The 26,316-nt window shown below is 36.5% G+C and overlaps 3 protein-coding genes across 4 annotated transcripts; 1 reads left to right on the top strand and 2 right to left on the bottom strand.

Annotated features, from left to right (window-relative positions):
* Window positions 1-106: 106 nt before the first annotated feature.
* Window positions 107-16,707, bottom strand: LOC108561634 (dynein heavy chain 8, axonemal). The gene is made up of 48 exons (XM_017919662.1): window positions 16,501-16,707; window positions 16,225-16,447; window positions 16,019-16,170; window positions 15,765-15,963; window positions 15,542-15,705; window positions 15,308-15,484; window positions 14,935-15,258; window positions 14,738-14,881; window positions 14,180-14,680; window positions 14,014-14,127; window positions 13,831-13,957; window positions 13,507-13,775; window positions 13,311-13,446; window positions 12,913-13,255; window positions 12,521-12,860; window positions 12,279-12,459; window positions 12,063-12,225; window positions 11,836-12,010; window positions 11,362-11,780; window positions 11,062-11,302; window positions 10,804-11,003; window positions 10,579-10,750; window positions 10,367-10,520; window positions 9,944-10,305; window positions 9,463-9,889; window positions 9,250-9,398; window positions 9,062-9,198; window positions 8,320-9,004; window positions 8,152-8,270; window positions 7,678-8,093; window positions 7,274-7,612; window positions 7,101-7,219; window positions 6,437-7,044; window positions 5,612-6,380; window positions 4,934-5,560; window positions 4,033-4,851; window positions 3,097-3,977; window positions 2,630-3,031; window positions 2,291-2,567; window positions 2,018-2,219; window positions 1,700-1,961; window positions 1,387-1,626; window positions 1,160-1,327; window positions 959-1,100; window positions 711-900; window positions 527-648; window positions 293-454; window positions 107-232 (listed from the first exon to the last, which is right to left on the bottom strand). Exons 1-48 carry the CDS (start codon window positions 16,705-16,707, stop codon window positions 107-109), a joined length of 13,875 nt encoding a protein of 4,624 aa, XP_017775151.1.
* Window positions 16,708-17,553: 846 nt separating this feature from the next.
* LOC108561647 (endoplasmic reticulum-Golgi intermediate compartment protein 2) lies at window positions 17,554-19,140 on the top strand. The gene is made up of 6 exons (XM_017919679.1): window positions 17,554-17,779; window positions 17,843-17,998; window positions 18,059-18,222; window positions 18,276-18,579; window positions 18,636-18,896; window positions 18,953-19,140. Exons 1-6 carry the CDS (start codon window positions 17,659-17,661, stop codon window positions 19,090-19,092), a joined length of 1,146 nt encoding a protein of 381 aa, XP_017775168.1. The 5' UTR covers window positions 17,554-17,658; the 3' UTR covers window positions 19,093-19,140.
* A 9-nt stretch (window positions 19,141-19,149) lies between these two features.
* On the bottom strand, window positions 19,150-23,153 carry LOC108561646 (limbic system-associated membrane protein-like). Of its 2 annotated transcripts, none has more exons than XM_017919677.1 (7): window positions 22,900-23,153; window positions 21,081-21,302; window positions 20,897-21,018; window positions 20,591-20,732; window positions 20,257-20,529; window positions 19,392-19,739; window positions 19,150-19,332 (listed from the first exon to the last, which is right to left on the bottom strand). In XM_017919677.1, exons 1-7 carry the CDS (start codon window positions 23,051-23,053, stop codon window positions 19,178-19,180), a joined length of 1,416 nt encoding a protein of 471 aa, XP_017775166.1. In that variant the 5' UTR covers window positions 23,054-23,153; the 3' UTR covers window positions 19,150-19,177. The 2 variants fall into 2 exon arrangements, with proteins under 2 accessions (XP_017775166.1, XP_017775167.1); XM_017919678.1 differs by having other exon boundaries at window positions 19,401-19,739.
* Between the last annotated feature and the right edge of the window lie 3,163 nt (window positions 23,154-26,316).

The following is a 26,316-nucleotide window of genomic DNA, read 5'->3' as shown; positions in this document are numbered from 1 at the left end:
GAACGACAATAGAGAAATATTATATTTTAAATGCTCTATGAATTGAAATGTCGAATCATTGAATTATTAACAAAATTAAAATAAAATTTATTGAAACATTCTCGAATTACATGATGTCACACAATAAAGCAACACCTCTCAAAATCCAGTGCTCCGGCGGTTTCGCCGAGCATAGCCACAACGGCGTTATATAATTCAAATCAGTCCTATTGGATTTTTTGTAGACGGGACACTGTAAATAAGAATAGATTTATGGTGATGCCATAGTTGAGCAATTTGGCTTTCATCTTACGGTATATAACTTGGGATCTTTGGGGGCGGTGGAGAAAATTGCATAGATGTGCACCACGGGGATGAGGGTGTAAAGCACCTTATTTATAGACTCTGTGAGTCGGGAATGTCTTCGATCCCATCCAGCTCCGTCCAAAAACAATCCGTACACGAACACCCCTTCCTGCAATGCATTTATGTTAGTTCAGTGATGTCTCGTCTAAACAAATGTATTGATTTATTGTTATTCGTATACCGGTGGAGGCACTTTAATCTCTTCCCTGATGCTTTTCGTGACCTCATTGTGCAAAGTCACTTGATCCAATGCCCAACCCTTGTGGGCCCTGGCCACCTCCTGTCTCATAGCAGTCAGGAACCCTAGAGTTTTCATTATTTCAATAGTTATTTTTCTTATAATAATATCAGAAACGAAAGCAAACCTTGCGGATTGAAAAATCCAGTCATCCAAAATGAAGGAGGTCGTCCACTGAAGCACCACGTTTTGAATTGCAAATCGCGCTCAATGAATTCGGTATACCAGAAACCCAAGCTGCTCGAAGCCCATGACCCTTTCCTCCAAATTGTTGGCACCAAAGCATCGTAGATATTATCGAGGGCATCCCTCAAAGCCTACAAAGAATGTTTAAAAAAATATTCAAATAATACATCGAAATATTAATCCCATTACTTCATTCATAATTATAGTTCCCTCTATGGCAAGCAAAAGATCTCTTAAAGTGGTCCTAACCAATTTAATGACAATAACCATTCTGTCAATTTCTTGCCTCAGGAAAATATTCAACGAATTGAGCAAACCCATAGCTTTTAATCTATAAACACAAGCAATTATAAAATTCGAATTTGCATACGTTTTAAAGTTAAAATGTACCTTTCTTTAGTTTCAAATGGATCGTAATCTAGCGGCATCTTAGATAACATTTCTTGTGCTTGGCGCGCCACATTTCCTTCTCGAGTTTCACCACCACCCCCACCAGATTCCTTTGGTTGGATTGAAAGTATTGTATACAGCATAGTTGAAGTACTATTCGTTTGATAGCTTTAAAGATATTTAAATGGTAATTATCAAGGAATTATGTATAATTTCAAATTATATACGTTATATCAGCGTTGGGATGTAAACCGTAAGCCTGCGGAGGATCTATAGTGGCGAACAAAGCTATTGCTTCCATGTATTCAGTAACTTGCTTGAATTTTAATATTTTGTAGCCTTTGTAAAAATTGAAGTCATCAGCAAACATTTTCTCGCTGAACCAGACCTTCGCGAATGTGTTCAACAACCTCTTATCGTAATCATCTGTGACTCTACCGCCATACTGAACTTCGCCCAACATGTATCTGCATCATATGTTCGAATGTATTATATAATTACAAGCAAATAATTAAATATTATTTTAATTTTTATAATCACCTGATTGTGCTCCAACTGAGACCACGTTTGGGATCTAGATCTTCAAGATGATTTTGTACGAACATACAGCTGGCCAAGTGATCTGCTGAATTAAATTCGTATGGTATATTCCAACCAAGAGGTCCGAATTTACGCCGCTCTTGAACTATGGTATGTAAATAGGATATTGCGTATACCAATGGAATGTACTGAGGTTGATCTGAATAATCCAACATGTCTTGATTCATCGAAGTGTATGTCCTTAATACACCAGCCCTAATACCTATGAACCAATAAAATTTAATTACATTTCTGTATCTCATGTACATTAATACAAACCTGATGGTGGTTCATTGGTAAATTTGATACACAACTGCAGTAAACCTATGGGAAAACTAGGATGAACTTCCGTGGTTATCCATAATCTAAAATTAGCATGCATCCCTTCGCCTTGATTACGTTCCAATTCGAGCAGTTGCAACAATACCTCTTCCATATAATCGAGACCCAAATGGCAATTTTGCAATAGAGCCCAAAATCCCTGCAACATTATTATTAATAACATAGTCCACCATCATTCAATGGGTCCGAAAAATACGGTGTGCTTCTTACATCGGTCATAGCGTTTAGCAGTAGTTTTCTAGCGTGCACTTCTTGTCCTTGGCCCATGGACATTGATTTGACTTTATTCTCAACTCTTTTAGCAAGTTGCTCAATATAAGGAGTTGGATCGGATCCGGTGCTCAAGAAGCAAATCATTGGAGTCAATGGTCTTGACTCCGACAACATGGTCTCCATATTAAGAATTACCGGTTCTGCAAATCTCTGCCCCATCGAGGCACCAATATATTTTCTGCTCTGAGTTAAAGTTCTATCCGGACACATTGATCTGTCGAAAACAAAAAATGCTTATTCATACATACATAAAATATACATATCAATAAAATATACCTGATGAGCAATAGTCTTCGGAAGGTGTCGAGAGCATTATAACCATCAGGTATAGATGCTTCTTCGGGAGCATCCTTATCGAACCACACCTTCCAAACTTTCTCGTTATTGGTGATCTGAGTGACTATGTATTGGAAATGTCGAAGATTCGATAATTCCACCAGATTTAGCCAGGCCAGATCCGTGATCCATTTGGATGGTTTCGGTGGACAAGAGTTCAAATCTAGAGCTGCTCCACCCTTGATGAAATTCTGAAATTCCTCGTGAGTTATGTGGTTCCTCTGCAAATCGATCCTCAAACACATCATAAGAACGAACATGTATTTGTCAACCTCGTATAGACCACGAGATTTATACTTAAAAATCTCGTATGTCAAATAATCAATTATGAAATTAATTCTCCTGCAAATAATATACAAATAATTGTATTTTCTTTAGGTGTGAAATAAAAGCGTAAAGTATAATACTTAGATTGTATGGGACTCTTCTCGGATTTTAACATGGATAAGTCGAATCTCTCTAAAAATTGAACGAGAGATGTCTGGTACATGCAATTCACCATTGCCATTGATGTGATTAAAAAATACAAGACGCTACCGCGTGTTGCAATCGGTCGAAATTCTTCACGAGCTGCGTTGATCTTGATTTCTGTGTCTCTCGCAATATCGATTTTTTCTCTAACTTCGGTGGCAGTGGATTTGGTTACGTTCAGGACACCGATAACAGACTCATCATCTACGAGTGATCCTTGGGTCGTCGTCAATTTGTACAGCAGATTCTGTTCCAACTCTAAAATCTTCCTCTTGTTTGCAGTTACATCTTTAATCAAGTTTGTCCTCTCCGATTCCAGCTCCCTCTTTTCACTCAAGATTACGCGTCCCAAGAGCTGATCCTCCAAACCCTTCATGGTAACGGTAAAATCGATAACTGATGTTCTTGCAAAGATTTCCGGAGTATAAGAAGGATTTGCCAATTTTGTTGTGATGTACATGCGGAAATCCTTCATGTAATCCACTTCTTTGTCCCCTACTTTTACTTTATAAGTGGTACCAATTTTGATATGATTCTTCTCCAGCACGTTATCCAACACCGGATCCAATTCTTCGCCAACGTCTTCAATAAGCATCGGCATTCCCAACGAGATGGCATCCTCGATGTGATTCCTAAAGTATTTATGTGACAGCGCTGTTACAATTAAACTGTTGTCCTTTTCTTTATTTCGTATCCACGCCTTCCCTTGACTTTGTGGATCTATCAGAAGTGGATACCTGGAAGCTTTCGTAACGATTATACCATTCTGAATTGATAGTTCATCGGTAGGCAATCCTTGCAAATTCCATTCACCAACCTAAACAGAGAACAGAATAGAATATAGTAGATTGATGTATCTTCGTCATAGCTACGGTTGCGGTGTCCGTCAAACTATCCGTAACGCTGATATTTGAAGATAATGGAATTTTTTTTTCGAGCAGTCGATCAGCCCATTCGGTTTGCATGTTTACGCGAAACTCCTGATTGAATGGTCCTGTATAGTTTAAAAATGCCGTCAGGACAATCACATCACCAACGAGACGTTCCGTTTCTGCTTTAAACTGAGCAGATTGTTCTGTCCATCTTACTTTTTCACCACTTAAACCTTCGATCAAAGCAGTTGCTGCATCCATTTTCGCCCTGCACTTGCTATAGTCATCCTCCACTTCTTTCTTGAAGCTCAGCGCCTTATCGTATCTCATTTTAATTGCCAGACCTTCGGCTACAGTTTCCTCCAAAGTTTTCAACGCATAATCCAGTTCAGATTGAGCCTTGTCTAACTTCACTTGTTGTCGTGCTAAATTGGCTTTCAGCGGCAATACCTCTTTGTTGACTTCGTAAAACGAGGCCATCGCTACGGTCCAAGAAATAAGACCAGCAACGTTACCGCAAGCTGTTTTTGCTGCTTCATAAGTATACTGAGGAAAATCAAAGTAAGGTACGAGGAGGTCCAGCATTTCTGAATTTATCGTGTCCTTCGGATAATCTTGCAGTTTACTAAGAAATTTCGTATCCGCCATTACTTTTAGTGACTCGCTCCAAGAAGTGACAAGGAATTTTTTCTCAGCATCATATTGTGTTGGTTCCAGTCTTCTTTTAAAATATAATAGTACAGCATCCATAATGACCATAATGAGAAACGGCGGTTTGCCCAATTTTCTGACTGTAGCTATATCAGCAGCTTTGATTGTCTAAAAAGAAAGATTTTTGAATTAGATCAAAGCTATTGAAGAGCACCCGAGTATATCATAATACTTATTTGATTTTCAATACCTTTAGAGCTTGTTCGGCTGCTTCCAATGCCGGTTCTGCAGCTTTCAGTCTATTAGAAGCATCTTGTTTATCAACAGCAATAGCATCTACTATAACTTTTGCCTTAGCTGTGAATATTTCAGCATCGTCGCTCAACTTTTTCGCAATCTTCTGTGATTCCTGGACAGCAACTAGCACGACTGATGCTTCTGCTCCCGCTTTGGCAATTTCTTTGTTCTTAACTACTAACTCCTGCTTCAGTATATTGACACTACTAGCAGCCTCTATCAATTTTGTCAGTCCAGTTTTCATTCTCATAGCTAGAACATTTATAGCTTCCAGTTTCTCTTCGTATAGGACCTTGTAATTGCTTAAAAAGCTCAGGAAAGTTTTCGGCGTAACGTATGTTTGCCTTCTGAATCTATCGTAATAGTTGGTGCAGGTCTCCGCAACACCGTCCTGTATTTCTGCAGTCATGTAAATCAGTTCTTGCTTGGTTTCCGATGTGCATATAATTTCAAAATCCTTCAGGAAGTGCTGCGATACTTCAATTAGTGCGTCCATAGGCCATTTAGAGAACCAGTCCATGGTGCAACCGGATATGAGACCCGGGAATTTCATGGCACGTGTTCTAAATTTCTCGCCCACCTAGAAAACATCGAATCACATCGGATTATCATATTTAATGCTAATAATTACCGGTGAAAAGCATAGAACTACGTGAAGATTGTTTCTTGCCCTGTTGATAAAGAAATCATAAAGATTGTCATTGCTAGGGGGTCTCTTCGGATGGACCTTTTTCATCACTGGTATTAGATCTGTTTGAATCTCATCCAATTCATCCTTTGCAAATAAATTGGCTATCTCTCCGGAGCTGAGCACATTGTTGATGGATTCCAAAAAGTTTTCGTCCTTGATTTCGTTGTCGGTAAATATGAACGCTATTCCCTGTCCTTCGAAACCCGCGACTCGGTATAAATATTTCATATCATCCATAAGGTTATTGACGTTATAAGATCTGGTCAATTGGATTTGATAGTTCTTGTAACCGGCGATGAAAGAAGCAAGTCTTGTTAAACTCTGTTTTCCGGAACCTCCCACGCCTACTAGTAGAGCATTGCCTCTCGGCGTCCTTACAATTCGAGAAATAATCATCAAATGCACCATCGCATCATGGAAGAATACCATATCCATTTGACCACCTCTAACTGTCTCATTGTATTGTCCCTCATAGAAGAACAATTTTTCCTTCAGGAAGTCGAAGCTGGGAACCTCCTCGTAGATTTTTGGTGGTTCAAAACTGAAATCCTCAGGTTCATCGCCGGTCGCCTCCGGTGGCTCCTTCAAGAAGTCCACAAAGTAACACTCATCATCATTGTAATGCTTATCAAATATATCTTCAAGTTCAATAGACGCTTGCCGTTTCATATTCATCAAGAACCATTCTCTGTCCTGTTCGTTTGTAAATCTATACAAAAATATAATCAAATAGATATACAATGATTAAAAATGATTAATGTTTACCGATCGGCTATAACACGAGTACATTCGTGTTGCCATAACTTCAACAGGGATACAAGATTCTTACAATCTTCCCCTTCAATAGTTAGTATTCCTTGCCAAATTCGAGACAAATCTCGCAGATTGAATACGTAGTGGAATTTAGCAGGTGTAGGCAACATTTTGGTCTTAGTTTGTTGCCAGACATTTCTAGTTAATGGGATTAAGCGCGGCAGGAATTCCACAATAGTTTCGTTGAAACGTTCTATGCAGAAATACCCTTCGCCAATATTATTGAAAATCTGATCCATGGAGTTTTTGCTTGGCAATGTACAATTGAAGATGCAGAAGTGTCTTTTTAGCCGATGAGGTATATCGTTTCGACCACCACCCGGATGGATCATCGCGGCCAGGAAAAGTACGTCCATAATTGCAGAGAAGTCTCCAGGTTTATCAAGACTGTAGAAACCTCCTCCTTCCATAAGTTGACGTACAATTTCATTTGTAACTTGATCTCCCCACGCATTAATGACTGGCATATTGATATCGTCGATGAAGATCGTCAAGGTTTTACCAGTTGGTGGACCATACGTTGTTCCAACACGTTTATCCACGTACGATTCAATGATGCGCTATGCAAATCAATGACTTAATACATGAACAATATTAAAATTACTAGCGTTCATACCTGAACCATGTTGGGTGTAGTGGCCGATGAGAAATTAAACATCTTGCATAATTTAAATTCCGGGTCGAAACCGGCTGTAAATCCTTTGATCATCACTGTTTTAGCAGTTCCCTGTTCACCTAAAATTAAAAATATAGATTTGCAAGAGGATATAAACAAAGCTATTAATTAACCTATCAATAATACAGCTTTGTTTTGTTTGGCTATAGTTTCAATTAAAAAGGCCGTCCTCACGTTATCCACGTTAGGTACCAAAATGCTCGCGTATTCTAGTACGTGATCAGACGGATATAGGAATTGTTCTACACGTTCAGACCAATGTTCCCATTTCCCCTCAACGCTCACAACGTATTCGAAAATAGTTTCTCTTTCTTGAACCTTGGGCCAATTCATTCTAGACGGATGAGTAAGTACAAACTCTTCCCATTTCACGCGATCATCTAATTCTAGAGCAGCGCCCAAAGACCACATGACTGAGAATAAAAAGAGATGTTCTAAATGTCTATCAGTCTCTAAAAATATAAAATACACACGAAATTAAACCAACAATAACGTAGTAACACGCACAAATCATTACTGATATCATTTTCCGTATCGAGAATTCCTTCAAGAACATCGTAGCACTGTCTTATATAGAGAGCCTCTCTGATCATAATTTTCGGTTTGAGTCGCATGATGAGAAAGTTCTGAATATCGTTGTATATCTTGTGAAATAAATGCCTAAAGATCTCGGTCTCTTGGAACGATCTGGTCTTAAGCCACGAATCAAGAATGGGCATCCAAGGAAGGACTGAAGCGCTCATGAAGACCATCCCCATTCGAGACACGGTTGCAGGACTGGCGTTGTCTACATTATCTGGTTCGAATACCAATTTGCAGTTTGGAGCCATAACTATACGATCTCCGTTGGCCAATGTTAAAGTCTTATTATCGTCCAAAACCGAATTCAAATTTTCAATCCAAACGGCATCAACGGGACCATCAAGTACAAGCCTTATAATCATATTCAGATTAATTATTAATATTTACAGGTATCCATTAATAATAGTACCAAACAAAATCAGACTTCTTCACCTTCCAAGTTCTTCTCCAAAGCGTCGAGAAAATACCATCCGTCCAATCATTTGTGGATACGTCCAATCTACCAAACATTTGAGGTGCTGTTATTGCCTGAATTAAAGAAAATTTAGTGTTTATGAGTACATTAAAGAATTCATACCTTTGGATTCATCCTCATTTCTTTATGCGGTAAACCATTTTCCGTTTGGGATCGCATTAAACAATGCATGCATTGAGTTTTTCCTGCTCCAGTGGGTCCCATTACCATCAATCCGTGCCTCACCAACGAAGTTTCGTATAGCTGTAAAATTTTCAAATTCCAACTGGGATAGTTGATTAGACCCATTTCCTCGCATTGATTGTTAATAGCCTTTTGAAGATCTTTCCACGAATGTGCAGACAGTTTAATACCAGGGAACATATCTTCAATCAGCGAAAGGAATAGTGGCTCATCTTCATCGACTAACTTGCTCAGATTCATGTCTCGAAGCACTCGCATTACGATGGTTTCCTCAGTGTCCGTTGGATGTGTACGTCTTTGTGCTCCCAGAGTCCTCAACACTGATAAAATGTTTCTCAGGCCAAAATCGTAATGGACTTGTTTCGATAGTTGCTCTTCGCACAATTTGTATAATGTAAAGAACTTCCTGCAAAGGACCACGTTCTCTTTGAAACCACAGGAAGCAAGTTTTACGCGGATTATGATTTGACGATCTGGTACCATCATGGCTACGGATCGGAACATAATCTTCAAATTCTCAGGAAGCTCCTGACGCCCCGCATAACCAGGATTCATCGTTAAGAATATACCGAATTCAATGTTCATCGCCACGTTATCACCATCTCTGTACAGTTCATTTTAATTAGTTTCAAGTTAAAAGAATTGTTACATGGAGTATTACGTAAAAATGAACATAGGTTTTCTTTCCTTTCTCGCTTGAAGTACTATGTAAATTTGTTGCGCCGCTACGGAAAGCACGGGAAGTTCAATTCTGTTAAACTCATCGAAGCAACCCCAAGTTCCGGATTGTGCCAAACCCTTGAGATATAAATATTAGTATTTTGTAATCCTTAATTAAATTAGATGTACTTTGAAAATACGACCTAAACCGCGAAAATCCATTTGATCTGAGCAATTGAAGACAACGACCAACTTTCCCAATGTCCGACCCATATCTTTTACTGTTTCAGTTTTGCCAGTGCCCGCTGGACCAGCTGGAGCTCCACCCATATTCATCCCTATTTAATAAACACATAAACATAATAAAACTAAAACTTAATATTAATTAATAATATATCCTACATATAGCCTGAGCAAGAGTAATGTAACATCTGTCAGTGAGCGGAGTGATTGCGAGACGTTCAGTAACACCAAGGTATTCATTTTGGTAAAGGAAAATCACATCAGTAATCCTGACTAACACGTCGTCGTTTTCTTCATTGTAATAGAACCTGGCTTGCTTCTGCCACTCAAAATCCAACAACGAACGAACTTTGAGCTTGACAATATCATCAAAAATGTCCCTCTGGTGCACGTGGATCGTGACCATCGTTTCGAACCTGGTGCGTTCCAGTACCGTCAAATCTTTCGAGGTCAAATCGATAAGTGAATTGAGCAAGTCCAGAAATCTCTTGTTAGTGTTTTTCATGATCACCTTGTCCACCTTCGCCCTTTTAATTGCGAACTCCGATTCCTTTGTCCATAATACTTGAACACCAACCAATCCGGCCTATTGAAAATAATATATTAGTAATTACGTAATAATATTTGCTTGCTGAAATACCTGTCCGCACGTTAATACGAAACCTTTGATGAAATCGTATTCGGGATCTTTGAAGCATTGCGACTGCATAGCTATAACATTCTTAACAGTGTCTTTTACGGTAGACAAGAGACTGTTCAACCAAATCTCAACGCCTCCCGTGCATACTACAGGTTTTTCAAAAGAAACGCGTTCATCCAAGTTCGAGCTCATTCCCAAAATCATATCAGACTTTTTCTTATCAAATTTAACTTTGGCAACGGCATCAAATAAACTGAGGAGGTGCGGTTGAATTGATTGTGGATCTGAGCTTTGGCCCAAGATTTCCAAAAGCACTGGATCCGAGATGAAGAAGAACCTTGGGAAGCACAAGCGTTTGGATTCTGCGAAAATAAACTAATTTAAATTTCTCGAGAATATGTGGATTAATGCAGAATTCGATACCAAGATATCCTGATAAACTTTTCTGGCAAGTTTCTAATTGCTCCAATAGATATGGTAGTATTTGCATCATGGTATCATCGAAGGTACAGCATTCAACTGCGTTTTGGATTTCTCGTGCCCTGGTCATTATTTTTACCCAAGATTTATCAATACCCTAGAAATAAATTAATTTCTTCATCGCGTAATCAATTGCTTGTTATATATAAATATACGCTGAATCTCTTAGCTTCAGCTGGAAGTTGTCTTGCTATGTCACCTCCAACGAAAACAGCCTCCAAATATATCCAAAGGTTCTGCACAATCAACCATTTCTCCAGAATCTCCGATGTGTTAACCAACTTGCTTACCCAAATTTGTATGTCCTTTTTGAATGGAGCATTATACCTAAATTAATCTCGCTATTAATAACAGTATATAATAATGCATTAAATCTATACCTGTTACTTAACAGCGAGTTCATAATCATTAAGCTATCTTCCAACAAGGCTATAATATCACCAGCTTCTGCACCTTTCAGCAATAGCTCACCACGCGTTTTGAAATTGGCAAAGGATAAATCTACTATAGCCCAATCTGCAATAACTTGCTTCAACTTTGCTTCAATGTCCTTCTCTTTTACAGCACTGATGCAAATATCCTGGAGAAAATTAATTCCATTTATATTTTGTAAAATAATTAAATTATCTTCGACTTACCTCAACATCGTCTTTAAAATTAAGCAATGGCGCTTCCATGACGTTTCTCAGAGTAAACGTTGGAGAGTCAATATCGAAGTTGTACTTGGTAACAGTCGCTATTCTCTTCCAATGTCTGTCTTTCATAGCCTTGTTGGCCATCATCTCCAATAACGGACAGGTTTCGTTGAAATCGTCAATTTTCTTCTTCAGCTCTAAGAACGCAGGCCAATCCTTCATACCTTTTGGTAACTTGCGACACCTTGAATGGGTTTCAAATGTAAATTGTTCAAATTCATTAAATATGTTAAAATTCGTTACCTATTTTGAAAATCTTGCAACTCAGTCATGATGACTTCAGTATCAACGTCCGCCCAGAGAATGTCGAAGTAACCATCTATACTGTTATTAACTGTAAGATATAGTCCGTACAGTTTGTTGAGCAAATTGAATTCTTTTTTCTTCTGGTGCAGAATTGGATAGTCGTGAACCTCGAGGCCAAACAACCTTTCACCGCTGCTGTACATTTCAAATTTGCGCCACAGCTCTTCGAATTGTGCTTGAAACAAGAGCACTTTGTCGCTGGCCTCTCTTGCACTTAAGCCCGGAATCATCGGTCCGTTTGCTTCGTAATCTATATCAAAATCTATTACCTCCTGGACGAAATCCTTGACTCCTTCGGTGAGCTCATCTTGCAATGGTCCTTGCACATTGTTGATTTGCTCTTGAACATTTTTAGCCTGATTCAATATTAAAATATTATCTTCAATTTATTCAGTAGCAATATAATCTCACGTTGTTAAGCATATTGGTGAAATTGAAGCGCAAAGTGTCGACGCGTTCTACCTCTTCTTTAGAAATGTCGATCTTGAAACGTATGAATGTTGCGTATGCTTCTTCCATCGTCACCAAATCCATGTCCATATCGATAAAATTTTCTCTGATACGTTCCAGACAACTCATCGCCAAGCTAAATAATAATTAGTAAAAATATTACCGATAGAAACCATATTTTCAAATACCGGCAATCATCCAAGTCCTTTATGGGTTTTGCTAAGATTTTCTCTTGGGCCTTGATGAAATCGACCATTTCCATGAGCTTTTCTTTATACCTAATGGCTAAATTCTTTCCCAAATTGTGCTTCCACGCATTCGATTCTACCAATAGACCGAGCTTGTAGTTCTCTAAATAATTCATGAAGTATTATATTATTTTGCATTAACTAATTATGTCTAACCCATGCACACTTGCACAGCTCCGATGTTGTGAAATTCTGGCAATGCGTTTATTTTGTTTCCTCTTTCGTCGTAGGATTTAAACTTTTCCGCGATTTCAACCACCAAGGGCTTCATTTCGCAAAACTCATTGATTTGGTCTTCACGGTCTTCAGCCCAAAGATAGGCATAAGCTAGGTAACTCTATGAATACAAACATCATCAATTTTATATCGTTTCAACTTTAAAAGAAACATTGACTAACCTCCAGCAACTTTAAAACGTCTGGTTTTAAGAGATACATTGCACCTTGAAGTCCCATAAATAAACGAACAATTTCCTTGTGTTCAGAAACGGTTTGATAGTAATTACTGTAACCTGAGCTCGTATGGTTCTTATCGCCTTCGACTATATTGAAAGTTTTTTTCTTATGGGCGTACCTTTGGCCCCATTGAATTATCTCCGTGTGCGTGTCGATGATGTTGTTCAGCACCAAAGTGAAGAAATTCTGAATCTCGTCCAATTCAGGATTGATCATATTTGTCGGTATATGTAGCTCCATGTTAGTCTTCATTATAGGATTATTGGCCAACATATCTTCCAAACTGAAAAAACGAGTTCAGAAAAATTTGAGTCTTACATGTCTAATGGAAGTACCTTGTTGATGCAGCTCTCTTTTTAATTTGATCCAATGATGTTTTGGTGCACTTTACAAGTGCATCGGTCATACTCATATTGAAGTAGGCGAACATTTCTATGCAGTCGTTGTGTATTAGGCCGATATCAAAATTTTGGTTCCTATCAATCTCTTTGAAAGCCGCGTCTTCATCGGACATCACCAGTTTAGAGGAAGATCCAACCGGTCTAAGTACTCTGTCTGGGTCGAGCCAATCGAATTTGCCTTTTTGCAGATCGGGCTCAGTTATTGAAGCCATGAACTTGTTAATCAAATCTACAACGGCCTTTTCCGCAGTCGAAGATTTCAATTCGATTTCCTTAACTACAATACAGTTCAATTACTGTTTTTTTTTACTAAAATAACTTAAAAACAAGACCTATTTCTGCACGATGTGCTTGATTCAATCGAAGAAACTCATCTGGAGGTACAGGATCTGCAGGTAAATGAACAAGTATCAATTGTGCTATTCCATCAACAACTTCATCAATTCTAGCTTCCTTGATATCCGACGCCTAAATGCACAAAACCAGTATAGAGTATACTTATTATATATCGATATTTAATTAGTATACTTCTTTCACGAAAACTTCTATGTAATCCAAGAACTCGCCGACTTCTTTGCAGAATTGCGGGATTTTCATCGAAGTCCACGTGATCGAGGAAAAACCTGGCATGAAAATGTTTTCCATTTTGATGAGGATCAACTTAAGGAGCGGAAAGAACAGTTTCGGGATGGTCAATCTAATGAAATCGTGACGCTTAATTAAGGCCGTCATCATCTCGTAAGACTTTAAGATCTTGTCACGACAGAAGACGATAATTTGGCCGGAATCGGGAACCTCTGTGAAATCAAAATTTGTTACTGAAATTATAGATTAATTTACTCATTAATTTACCTAATTCTAGTTTATACATGTACTCAGATTCTCTGATAGCTTCTATAATATAAGGATCAAAATTAACGATGAACCTTTTGGTTTTCGGATGTTTCATCAGGATTGGTGCGCTCAATCCACCACGAACCTAAAGCAACAATAATTATTTTTTTTTATAATAATTATTTGGTGGAATTTAAATACTTGATGTAGATTTTCGAACCAGGAGTTATGGTAGATTTGCTCGTAATGAACGAAAACTGTAGCTAAAGCGTTGTATAGTTGGATGCATTTTTGGGCTTTCCTATGTCGCATTACCTAAAAACTCATACATATTACATTGATAATAATAAATTTTCTAACTAATCACTCTTCGTTTTTCCTTGAAAACATCCATTGGTTCCTCGATACGCTTATAAAATTGTCTGATCCATATGATTCTTCCACTTATGGGCGGCATATTTTTGGGAATCGGAGGCGTCTGTCGATCTTCATTGTACTTGTCCCTAAGTTCCTCAATTTCCGTTTGATATATCTCCAATGCCTCTAAATAGCGCTCATCCAAATGAAGACAATCCAAGTTTAGCTTTTCAAATCGCTTCAGGAGTCTCAAGATGTTATCGACATCGGTCATATTTTCCAAGCAAGTTCCAACGTATTCCTCCAGTTCGTATTCAGTATCCACGACGTTCTGCTTGAATTCGGTATAATCCGTGTTGAACGTAGCCAATCGATGGTTCAAAGCATCATATTTCTTAACGGAAATGGTCATGTAAAACTTGATGAACTTTGTGGCGAAATCGTTGATGCCTTCAATTGTGCTTGATTGCAAAACCGAATACTTAGTTGTAGTCTCAAACACATCAATTATCTGTAAAATTAAGATAATTAAATTTTGTTCGAATTAAACTGATTATAGTAGAAATACCTTTTCGATGCGTTTCTTGAAAGTTTCAAATTTACCAAAAACGTACATTTCAGAGCAATCGAATGGAGGTTCTCCCATTTCTTCCATTTTAGCTAAGATATGTTTAAAGCATTGGTAATATTTCAAGTACAGATCAAGACACACCTAAACATCAAATATTAAAATTTTATGAATTTCTATTAGTTTAATGCAAATACCTTAAACTTGTCCATGACTTCATTTCGAGGCTGATTCCAAACAGTTTTCGCTCCGTCACAATTGAGGAACTTACGACAGCTCGAGATCATTTGGTTAGAGACTTTCACCAAGATCGCAGTTACACTAGCTGTATTATTGTAGTAACGAGAAGTGGTGAAGACCATGCGAATCGAGTATAAAAGGGCCGGAAGATGATCAGGTATCTGAGAAGGATCACACCTGTACAGAGGCTCCCAATATCTTTCCAAAGCATACAAGTATTTAACATTATCCTGGCATTCGTTCCTTGCATCAGTCACTGCGTTATCTTGAATTTGCCAGAACTATAATAGCCAATTATTAAATTTGTTGCTTTCAATAAATCTAATAAACCTTTAAAAATTTCGATTTTGCTTGGTTCAAGAGCATCAAATGCATCATGCACACATCGGACTTGATGAAATCAACTATACTCGTGAACCTGGCCAACTGCCTTCTCCAATATTCGATTTCCACCAAAGGTCCAACAAACTCATCCTCTCGTCTCAACTGTTGGAATTGAGTCAACACCTACGAGAATACCGATAAGATAAGTTTGAAAGTAAAATAAGTATCATCATTTCGTACCCTTTCCATGATCTTAGCCCATGATCGAACTGTAGCTTCAACTTGATGGACAACCTCTATTTTCTCGACGGCCGATTTGATCATCACGGATGACGAGAAAGTCGATTTGTAGAAATCGTAGTTGTAAGTAAATTTGACGATTCCATCAAGATCAATTCTGGTTGCTGCAATGTGAATACATTTTAGTTAAAACGAAATTGCGAATTGTTTGCATTGAATTTACTATCGAGAAAGTTGCAGTAGTGCTCAAAATCTCCAAGGAAATCCTTCTTTATTTGCAACCCGGCTTCCGTCTTCGGCAAATCGCCCCAATCTTTGGCCATCAACAAATTCGGTTTAATAATCTTATCTATTACATCGTACACCATCGACACTACATTTCCATTATGATCTTTGACATTCAAAGTGCAGAAAAACACTTCCTAAATTATAAAAAAAAATCAATATTTTTTTTATATTCCATATGAATTAACTTACATCATTTATATTTCTCATATCAATAGCCTTTTCTTTTAAGATTCTGTAGGCGACCACGGCTCGATCTTTGAATGTATTCGACGATGCATTTCCAACTGTAACTCTTTTCATCAATGTATCTTTAGGAAGTTGCGGTGAATATCGACCAGTATCTAAAAAGAAATAACGAATTATAATTAAATGTTTGTTGATTAAGCAGGTTTTACCAATGGAAGGTGCTTCTTCGTCTTGATAGAAAAATATGACTGATTGCGTGCCGTTTTCGATCAGGAAATTGTCCAGTGATTTAACAAAGTTTGGATCATCTGCTACTCCATCTACCACTTCATTGGAATCTATGTGCAAGAATATTCCTACCATATCGCAGATATGTCTATGCCACAACTGCAAACCCATCACTCTTGCAGTCCTATCTTCTTTTGCTTTAGCCTACGAATTATTCAATAATTTTTAATTTCTTCAAAGTTATTATCGAAAATTACCATTCTCTCTCTGAAGTTTTCAACTTGCGTCATCGTGGACATATTTCCGACTCTCGACTTCCTGCGAAGAGATGCGAACGTCTTGGTCACGTCCTTCAGCATTTCCACGTCCTTTTCTCCTTCCGTGGAAGTTACTGAAGTCGCCGAAGCAGTCGACATTTGGCTAACATTTTCGCTTGGTTTGTTCAGGCTGTCCTCGTCACCCATCTTCGTTGCTTTCTACCACTTTCTACACAAATATCGATAATATTTATACAGAACTAGTTATAGATCGACATCATTTTGAAGTTGCTATTTATTTAAAAAGATAATTGATAGTTGCACGCTCACTCGATTATTCTTATTAATGTCATCGTAAAAATACAGTTGCAAACAAATACAGTTACTTCTGCTATCATTATTATGTTATAATATGTTATAAGTAATGATAAGTATTTATTTTAGATAATCTCAATTTTAAAATATTCAAAGTTTTCTGATGTTTCACCTATAATTTTTTTTTAATAAATAAATACTTGTATTTTTGATTATAGCTTTAATATTAAAAATATCCTTTTTTTTATTAATTGCATTATATAAAACTTGATAATCTTGGAAATATTATTACAATTTTCTATGGAGATATATGATCTGTAAAAAAAAATTAAAAATCTAAAAGTCATAGTTCCTAAAAGTATTTTAATGGAAGACGACCAAATCGACGAGGTTTTTTTTTTCCGCCTGCTACCTCCCTCTAGGAGGAGCCTCTTCCATTTAGCTGCGTCCTTTCGACGCATTACGCCAATCGCAATATGTATTGTAGTGGAAAGGTTAGAGGATAGGTGGAGTACGAATCGGGGTCCCGGCGATTCTACGAAAGATGTTGGGGGGACCTCGGAATGGTTGTTTGTGATGATTGGCTGTTATTTTATAAGGAAGTATCCGTGGTTCGACGAGGTTTGGTGGCAGAAGAAAAATAATAAAAAAAAAACAAGTAAAAAAAGGTTGAAAAACACTGGCCATATCTTTAAGTTGGTGTTGGTTGGTTGGTGTTAAGTTGGTGGTCTATCATAAATTGTACACCATTGTACACATCAGTCATACATTTAGTTGATGTAGTGTCCAATTGTCAAACAGTATTATTTGTTTATGTTTTTTTTCTAAAAAGAAATCGACAAAATGGAAAATGAGAAGATAGTTATAAGGTACAGAGGCTCGAAATTAACAAAGGTGAAAGAACTGGATCTCTTCCCAAAGATTGAGGACACCTACAGAGAACCTTCATCAATTGGTGGAACATGTTGGTTAATTCATAATCCAATTGAAGATCAATTTGAAGCATATTAAAAGTTTGTTGTTGCAGTGTCAGTCTTCAGTTTCCTGGTAATTTTTTGGTTAATTTGCTCGGAGATACATTTTTATTTGGATAGTAAATTTGTGTATCGGTTCTCACCTGACACAGACTTTGATGGCAAACTTAAGATCAATGTTGATATTACAGTGGCCATGCCTTGTAACAGTGAGTATTTGTTGGCATGATATTTGTTGGCTTGATTATTTAATGACTATGTTGTTGCAGATTTGGGAGCTGACATTTTAGATTCAACCAATCAAAATGCTTTTAAATTTGGTAAATTAAAGGAGGAAAGCACTTGGTTTGAGTTGTCTCCAAATCAGAAGTTATTTTTTGACAGCAAGAGACATTTCAATTCATATTTACGAGATGAATATCATGCTGTTGTGGTAGTATTATTTATAATTTCAATATTTCATCATGTTTTACATTTTTATTTAAGGATTTATTGTGGAAAAGAAGATTCACTCAGATGTTCAATCAAATGCCAGCTAGAACTGAAATACCAAATAGGCCTTTTGATGCTTGTCGGATACATGGATCATTGATTTTAAATAAGGTAGCTGGAAACTTCCATATAACTGCAGGAAAGAGTTTGTCACTACCGAGGGGCCACATCCATATAAGTGCGTTTATGTCTGATGCAGATTATAATTTCACTCATCGCATTGATAGGTTGAGTTTTGGAGATGCCAGTCCAGGCATCATTCACCCTTTGGAAGGAGATGAATTTGTAGCAAAAAACAGTGAGAATATTTTAGTAATATATTTAGCATATAAGTAATTGCGTTTTTTTTTTCAGATATGATTCTGTATCAGTATTTTGTAGAAGTTGTTCCGACTAGTGTTAAAACGTTCTTGACGACTGTAGACACGTACCAATACAGTGTTAAAGAATTAACACGACCAATAGATCACAATAAGGGGAGTCACGGAATGCCAGGGATATATTTCAAATACGATGTAGCGGCATTAAAAGTAACGATTAGCCAGGAGCGCGATCATTTAGGGATGTTTTTAGCCAAGCTGTGTTCTGTCGTCGGAGGAATTTACGTTTGCTCAGGTTCGCACGTTTCTAACAACTAAATTTGCATTAAATAATCAATCGTCATATTCTAGGTTTCATAAATACTTTAATTCTATTCTTAACGAATCTCGTCCTATGTCGCGCGAAGAAAGACGACGAGGACAAAAGTTACATCATCCACGAATCAAATTTGGTCTTCGAAGAGAAACCGGCTGCTACGATTATTATGTAAATCGTTTTTATTCGCGTGTTGTTCGTTTCTTTTTTTTTTTTTAAATTAATAAAAGAGTTTTTATGAATGGCAACGGCGAGTCCTTTTATTTCAATTGAAGCAGAATGTACAACGTGATTACGATGATGAAGAAGCAATTCGCTTGTGGCGATGCGCTCTTCGCCGCAGTTGTGATTTCCAATGGGATGATCGTGTTCTCCGTTTCGACTTGCATGGGAGTGATGATCTCTTCCTTCAGATCTGCAAAGACAAGGTCAGTTACAGTTGGAGAACGAAGACGGTGATGTAGTTGTATAAACTTGTGTCACCTGCGCCGACGGTGGCGAACCGAAGTATCGGAGAAGGCTTCGACCAACCGTAGCGATTCCTGGAGACGAGCAGAGCCTCGTAGATCGTCTTCTCCTTAAGACCTTTTATCGTGTAGAGTTTCGAATACATCGGACCCGAGTTCGTCGAGTGCTCCGTTGGAATTGTCAGCTTCGTCCAGTCGGGTCTGTGCAGTCCGGATTGTGGCCTGTACAATCTGAACCAGAGGTTGTATTCGATGATTGGCGTGTAACTGTCCACCTCCCAAATCAGAGTATACGAATTTTTGGATTCCAGATTCTTTTCGTCTGTTCTCTTGAATACTCCAGGATTTGGAACACCTTAAAAATAAATACAAGTATATAACATAGAATGACAAAGAGGGAACAAATTGTATTTAAATTGTTCTGTTGTTACGAAAACAGAATGTTATTATTAATCATAGCATGTAAATGTTCCAATTGAAATGCTTAATAAGAACCTTGATACTTCATAAATTATAGGATATACACATAGATATACACATAGACCACTAAATCTTCTCTATAATAGTTTAAATTGCATAGTATAATGTTATGTAACAAATGGCCAACATACAATTACCAAGTGCGAAATAATTTACTGAATAAAATCTTATTTCTTTAAAAACTTAATTTAACATAGGACAAAAAACATTATTAATATTATCAATAATAATTTAGTAAACTATTTAGTAAAAAAATTGGAAGTATTTCTATTTAAAAATGATCGTATTTTGCATCAATCTTAAATTGATTATTCCAAAAGTTGTAATATCTTGATTTATATAGATTCATCGAATAAACACAATATGTTTGCATAAAATGAAACTTAATATACCGGATAATTGTATTTGGACGTCGCCTTGCCCAAGATCGTTAGAAGCTCTGCACGTGTAAATTCCGAAATCGCTCCTCTGGATATCTCTGATCAGCAAAGAGTGTTTATCGCCGTCCACCAAAGAGACCACTCGACTATCCAAATTGACCGGTATTTCGCTCTTCAGCCAGGTGACTACGGCTTGAGGATCTGCGGAGACCCTACAGTCCAGCTGCGCCCTGAGGCCAGGTGCGGAGTGGATCCAAGAACGCGTGGTCATCAATTCCGGTGGATCTACAACAACAAAAAAGAAAAGATGCTCAAGATTTTATCGATTAATCCACAGTTTCATTACATATTATGTTTAATTCGATTTGGGCCGTGACCGGCTCTCCGACACCATTGGCAGCACGGCATTCGTAGATTCCTGCCAATTGCCGATCGGAAGCTGTGAATTTTAACATCTCTCTGTTATCCAGAAACTCCATATCTTCTCCCTACAATCAAACACAGATAGTTTAATCAACACAAATATTTATATAACATTGATTCACAACATATTTAAAGACTATTTGCATACTAGTACATAGTTAAGAGAAGTTGAAATAACAAACTTAAATTAAAGAATTTTAACTTTGTTTCAAGTAATTTGTTTTTGGACCTTAGATGTCCAACTGATTATGGGATGCGGAACGCCGGAAGCTTTGCAGGACATGCGGACTTCCTCTCCCAACTTGACTTCGAGGAAACCGTTGATTGGATCCGGTTCCACCGAGGGCGCATCTGAAGACATTTTAGTAACGTTGTTAGATGAGAGCACGTGCTTTGATTTTGCAAGGACTTACGTAAGACTTCGATTGCGTGCACCTGTTTAGCTTCTCCGAGCGGAGCGGGTCTTACGATTTCGCACATGTATTCTCCGGTGTCCTGGGGCTTCACCGTGTACACCTCCAAAGATCCGTTTCCCCACAACTTGAATCTGTCTGGAGGCATCACCGGTGGCGGCCCACTGTCTGCTATTTGCTTTCCATCTCTGTACCATCTCACCCTCGTCGAGTAAATTCCATCTGTCAATAATATACTGTTTGATTAACTTCATTATTACATAAGCATTATTATATAAACTAGCGTTTCTCAAAATTTTTGGTCATCACTTAGATATTTGAAGGATAGAAAATAACATTGATCTGTCCTCAATTTTTCTGCGACCCCCCCAAAAATGTAATTAGTTTTTCTAATTTAATAAGATTCTTCTAATTAACCATGATAGAAGGTAAGATTCGAATGAACGATTGATCGCGTATACAATTTCCGTTTTTGTGGGCTTAGGTATTTCCGGTTCAATTAGGCCTACACCTCAATTATCATTATCAAGAAAAGAAAATTGCTTGGTAATTTCCCAATTAATTGTCGATTAAGTTTTATGGTGCGGCTGCACTGCGTAAAGAAGAAAATAGAACAGTTTACCGGTTCAAATAATAATAAGAAGTTTGATGAACAATTTCACAATTTCGGTTCGTGGAAATTAAATTTGTATCAAATTAGTTTATAATCCAGTTTAATAATTATATTATTTTAATGTATATATATCACCCTACCATTTAGTTGATGATTATTTAACATAAAAATCCAATAGAAAATACTACCAATATTAGATTATCATTATAATTTAATAGATTGAAATCCAATTTTACCCGCATCTACTGCGGATAAATAAAATAAACACATATGGGTCAATATGACCCGTTTTTTTTAAGTACTTCAAAAATAGAAAAATATTGATTTTTACAATAAACACACATTAATTTAACACAATTTAAAACTCAATTAATTGCTTAAAAGTGTCTGCTTTAGTCTCATTATAGAAATGTATGATATCATTCTTTTTTGTATTTTCATTCAAATTATTAGTGTGGTGCATAATGGATATCAGAATTACTGATTTTCACCGTTTTGATACATAAGAAACTAAAGTTATTCCACTTTGAAATCCAAATATTAATGATATTTCAAGAACGTATTTGCTATAGACGGGTCACTTTGACCCGAAATACTCTCTACAATAAAATAATTACCTCTTGTCGCGACTGTTTTAATGCGACTAGTCAACAAATATCAGGTGGGTCATTTTGACCCATAATAGTAATGATTGATACAAATTTTTTATTTTTGAAAATGTAGGCAATTGCGAGAAAGATTTGACTAAACTGAACGCTAATTTTACTTTTCTATTTCTTGGGGTTTGCTTAAATAGTGAAGTGTTAACGTGTGCAGTCCAAGACCTGTTACTATTTATAAAGTACACACACAATGTGTTTAATATAATTATTTGCTAATAAAGATCGGAAAATACTTTTGAGGAGTAATAACCTATGCACAAAACCTAAATATTAGTATAATTGTTGATAATATATAAATTATTTTATAATAATGAGTGATTTATTTTTGTAGTATCAAAACCGATTTGTAAATTAACTATTTGTAGATGTAAATATAATTATTTAAATTAAAGAAAAATCTTAATAATATGTTATGCAATTGTTCAAAAAACTAAGTGAAAAAAGAAGATTTATGAAGAAGATAATTGTGGAAATTATTTTGAGTATTAGCAGGTAAATATTGAAGATGTTGATTGATGTGGTTTAGTTGTAAAGTAATAATTACCGTTTGCGTTTTCGAGGTAGCAAGGTAATAGGACGGTGTTGTTCTCAAGGGCTTTGACCGTGGTAGGAACACTTTTGAACTCGAGCTGTTCTTCGCACCAACAGGCGCCGACGATGAGAAATCCGACGAGAAGAACCTTTGCGGCGACACGCATAGTTTCGGAACTGATGATGTATTTGCACTACGATGGATAACTATAATTTAGCAGTAGTGTGCAATCCGCTCGGCACGCACGGATCCCACTGAGGAGGACTCTGAGAGCAATAATCATTGAAAATTACACTTAGGGGCCGGTCACTTAGGAACTATTCATTACCAATTACGGTCCATTTGCCGCGAGTACATGCCCTTTGTTAAGATACCTCCACAACAAATTGAATTAACCGCCTTTTCCATCCAACCAACCATCCATCCTTAGGGTACCCATTTCATAAACACTAATACATTTTTGTCCCTATTCAAAATTGTTTCCATAAAATCTCCTCAATACATCCCAGAAATTCGGAGAACGATTCGAACGGAAACAAACATGACATCATTGTTTTTTTTATATATTTATATCAACGCTTATGGGAATTAAATTCACAGTGTTTGCGCTCGCGTCTCCACATGCGAAATTACATACAACGTTTTCTATTTATATAATATTTTTTTTTACTTTTTGGGTTCCCAATTGCGTGGCTCTTTCACGCGATAATCCGTCTTTATTGTGTACCAATTGTTAGATAATTGGACGGAGCGCTCTCGAGCATTGTACTAATTCCCCTTTGCAGCCTCCTGATCCAATCCAGTCTCATCATCAATGGATTGGACACCGTCCAAAGAGCATTTTCATACCGGAGAGTGCAAAATCCGATTACGCTGCACACAGCGAATTTACGTACGCAAATTGCCTCGACGGATATAAAAAATAAATGTATAAATAAATAAAGAACGTTCTCCATAAAGATAAAACGTAATTAATTATCGCGCGCTTGCATAAGCAATGTTAAAATAATCCTCTTGAACAGAGAAAGAGAAGCAGATAATTATTATAGTTGGGCTATTTATAAATGGATCCGATGGGATTAATTGGAGCGCCGTCTTTTCTTGTGTGTATGTGCAGCTTCATGTGCAGATGATGATGAACCTCGGCGACAAATTGGCTATAATGGTTTTAATTGTAATTGTTTAATTGAATGTATTTTCCGTTCGAGCCGTTTTTAGTTTAATTACTTTATGAAGTTTCCTTGGGCTCGACGTTCGAATTGTCGTCGTAATTTAATGAAGGCATTTAGCGAACTCGAGACAATTGGAAAATGCTACTCCAATTCCACAGCTCAGCTTCAGTTTTCAACGTCAATTAATGAATGCATGCTTTGCTGATTAATGGAATTCACTAAATGAATGCATGATAATGACATGATATTCATCATGACAGTCATAAATAAATTATATATAAATAATTTGTACAAAATTACTTTAAATATACAGATTATTTCAGATATAAAGTTATACAAGATGGGCCAAAAGTCACGTCTGCGTGTAAAAATTGAATAACTCTTTAGTTTATTATTATTTTTTATTGTCATTTTCAGATTTTATTCATCGAACCTTGTTACACCAACATTCACTCTCAATTCATTACCAATTTCATTCTCAAAGAAGTAGGGACCAATAACCCTAACTTGAGCGAGTGAAATTGGCGATGGTGAACATCTCTGGGCTTTGATGTACCCCAAAATCGCATATTTTGCTTATTCATATATCCATTAAGATGGAAATGAGCTTCATCACTCATAATTAAATGGTTAAGAAACTTGTTATTTTCCGCGCACAACTCCAGAAAGCGTGTTGCCTAAATTAGTCGTTGATGATAGTCAACTGGTAAAAGTTGTTGGGCCAATTGCAATTGTATGGATGCATGTGTAAATGCCGAAGTGATCTTCTAGACTTGCCCAGTTGTCCAGAACATCTTCGATGTTTCTGGATGTTCTTCAACACGGTCAATGTTCTCCTGGTTCTGCACTATTCTCGGTCTTCCTATTCGTGGCAAGTCTGACACTGAACCTTGTTGTAGGAATCGTAGAATTAAACGATTAATTGCGGTTTGGCTAGGTACATCTCTGGTGTTGAAATAATTTCGATATGCTCGTTGCGTCAGTAAAATTAAATGCCAATTGGAAAAGTAAAATTCTACCACATTGGTCCGTTGCTCGTTTGTGTAATTTTGCATGTTGGTGTAACAAGGTTCGACGAATAAAATCTGAAAATAACATTAAAAAATAATTATAAACTAAATAGTTATTCAATTTTTTGGACTTTTTGTCCACCTTGTATAATTTGAAAATTATATGTAAATTGTTAAAAGCTGATACCATAATTATATTATTTATATTTTATATTCATAGTTTGTATTAGCTTATTTTTCATTAAAAACTCGATTATAGAAAACTAAAGAATTCCTTATAACATACTTAAGTAATATTAATAATAATACTTAAGTATGATTGTACTATTATTGGTGGATTTCTGTATATTTTATTCTCAAAGATGAACTTCCTAAAGAACATAATATGTCATGTAATACTATGTATTAATTTGTAAATTTGATTTATTAATATATATTTACTTTTATATTTAACTAAAGGCTGAAAATTAATAAAAAATAAAATTTAACAAATTATAAGGAATCAATCAAATAATATTTCATATTTTTTATAATATATATTGACTTTTTAGAACAATTTTACAATATATTAATGTTAATAATATTATTTCAGTCGTAATACCTTAATTAAAAGAATTGAGTAGTTGTTGCTTACAACCTACACAACTTTAAACTGGAGCACCTTAATTATTATTAAATAAATTAAGGTAATTAAGAACGTTAAGATTATTTCTCTAATTGAACTTTGCTCAGTCGTATGCTTTTCTGTAATATCAACAATTTCTTTTTTTTAATTAATGAAATAATTAGTAGTCATTTAATTAAAACATATTCATAATTAACAAAATAAAAAAGTTGTAATCCTGTTTACACGACAGGCAACACATTATACATTAGCGCGTTTATGGTTGCCTACAATAAAAATTGATTTATATACTATACTGGGTGTCTCATGTAATTTGTACGTATCGATTAGGCTTAAACTCTTTATAAAAATTATGTAAGGGCTTTGAATGTATTATTTTGTTTGTGCACATGCATAATGATTTAATGGGTTTATGTAAATGTAACATTTGGTACCAAAAAAAACTGCTTGTTTGTACAGGATTTATCGTTGAGGGGGTTGAAATGGAACGTTACAATTTTTGTGGGTAATCCAATCCTTGAAATATTATATTAGCAAATACGAGGTAAGCTTTTAAGCCCTCGGAGTGGGTAATTGTGCAAATACTATTTTAGGCCGTGTACATCAAAATTTGTTCATCAAG

The sequence above is a fragment of the Nicrophorus vespilloides genome, unplaced genomic scaffold, assembly GCF_001412225.1.
Source record: "Nicrophorus vespilloides isolate i.1.1-1 unplaced genomic scaffold, Nicve_v1.0, whole genome shotgun sequence".
Classification (NCBI taxonomy): Eukaryota; Metazoa; Arthropoda; class Insecta; order Coleoptera; family Silphidae; genus Nicrophorus; species Nicrophorus vespilloides.
The sequence above is the reverse complement of the archived record's forward strand: the minus strand, read 5'-3'. Positions and strand labels throughout refer to the sequence as shown.

Bases quoted from the DNA above. Each gene is read 5' to 3' on its own strand.
- LOC108561647 (XM_017919679.1), top strand. From the start codon at position 17,659: ATGGAAAATGAGAAGATAGTTATAAGGTACAGAGGCTCGAAATTAACA. The intron at 17,999-18,058 runs GTGAGTATTTGT...ATGTTGTTGCAG, and splicing joins AGTGGCCATGCCTTGTAACA to ATTTGGGAGCTGACATTTTA. The intron at 18,897-18,952 runs GTTCGCACGTTT...GTCATATTCTAG, and splicing joins AGGAATTTACGTTTGCTCAG to GTTTCATAAATACTTTAATT.
- LOC108561646 (XM_017919677.1), bottom strand. From the start codon at position 23,053: ATGCGTGTCGCCGCAAAGGTTCTTCTCGTCGGATTTCTCATCGTCGGC. The intron at 20,530-20,590 runs GTAATGAAACTG...TTGTTGTTGTAG, and splicing joins AATCGAATTAAACATAATAT to ATCCACCGGAATTGATGACC. The intron at 19,740-20,256 runs GTATATTAAGTT...TTTATTTTTAAG, and splicing joins CGTCCAAATACAATTATCCG to GTGTTCCAAATCCTGGAGTA.
- LOC108561634 (XM_017919662.1), bottom strand. From the start codon at position 16,707: ATGGGTGACGAGGACAGCCTGAACAAACCAAGCGAAAATGTTAGCCAA. The intron at 15,706-15,764 runs GTAAATTCAATG...TTCACATTGCAG, and splicing joins CTACTGCAACTTTCTCGATA to CAACCAGAATTGATCTTGAT. The intron at 1,328-1,386 runs GTATATAATTTG...ATATCTTTAAAG, and splicing joins CATCCCAACGCTGATATAAC to CTATCAAACGAATAGTACTT.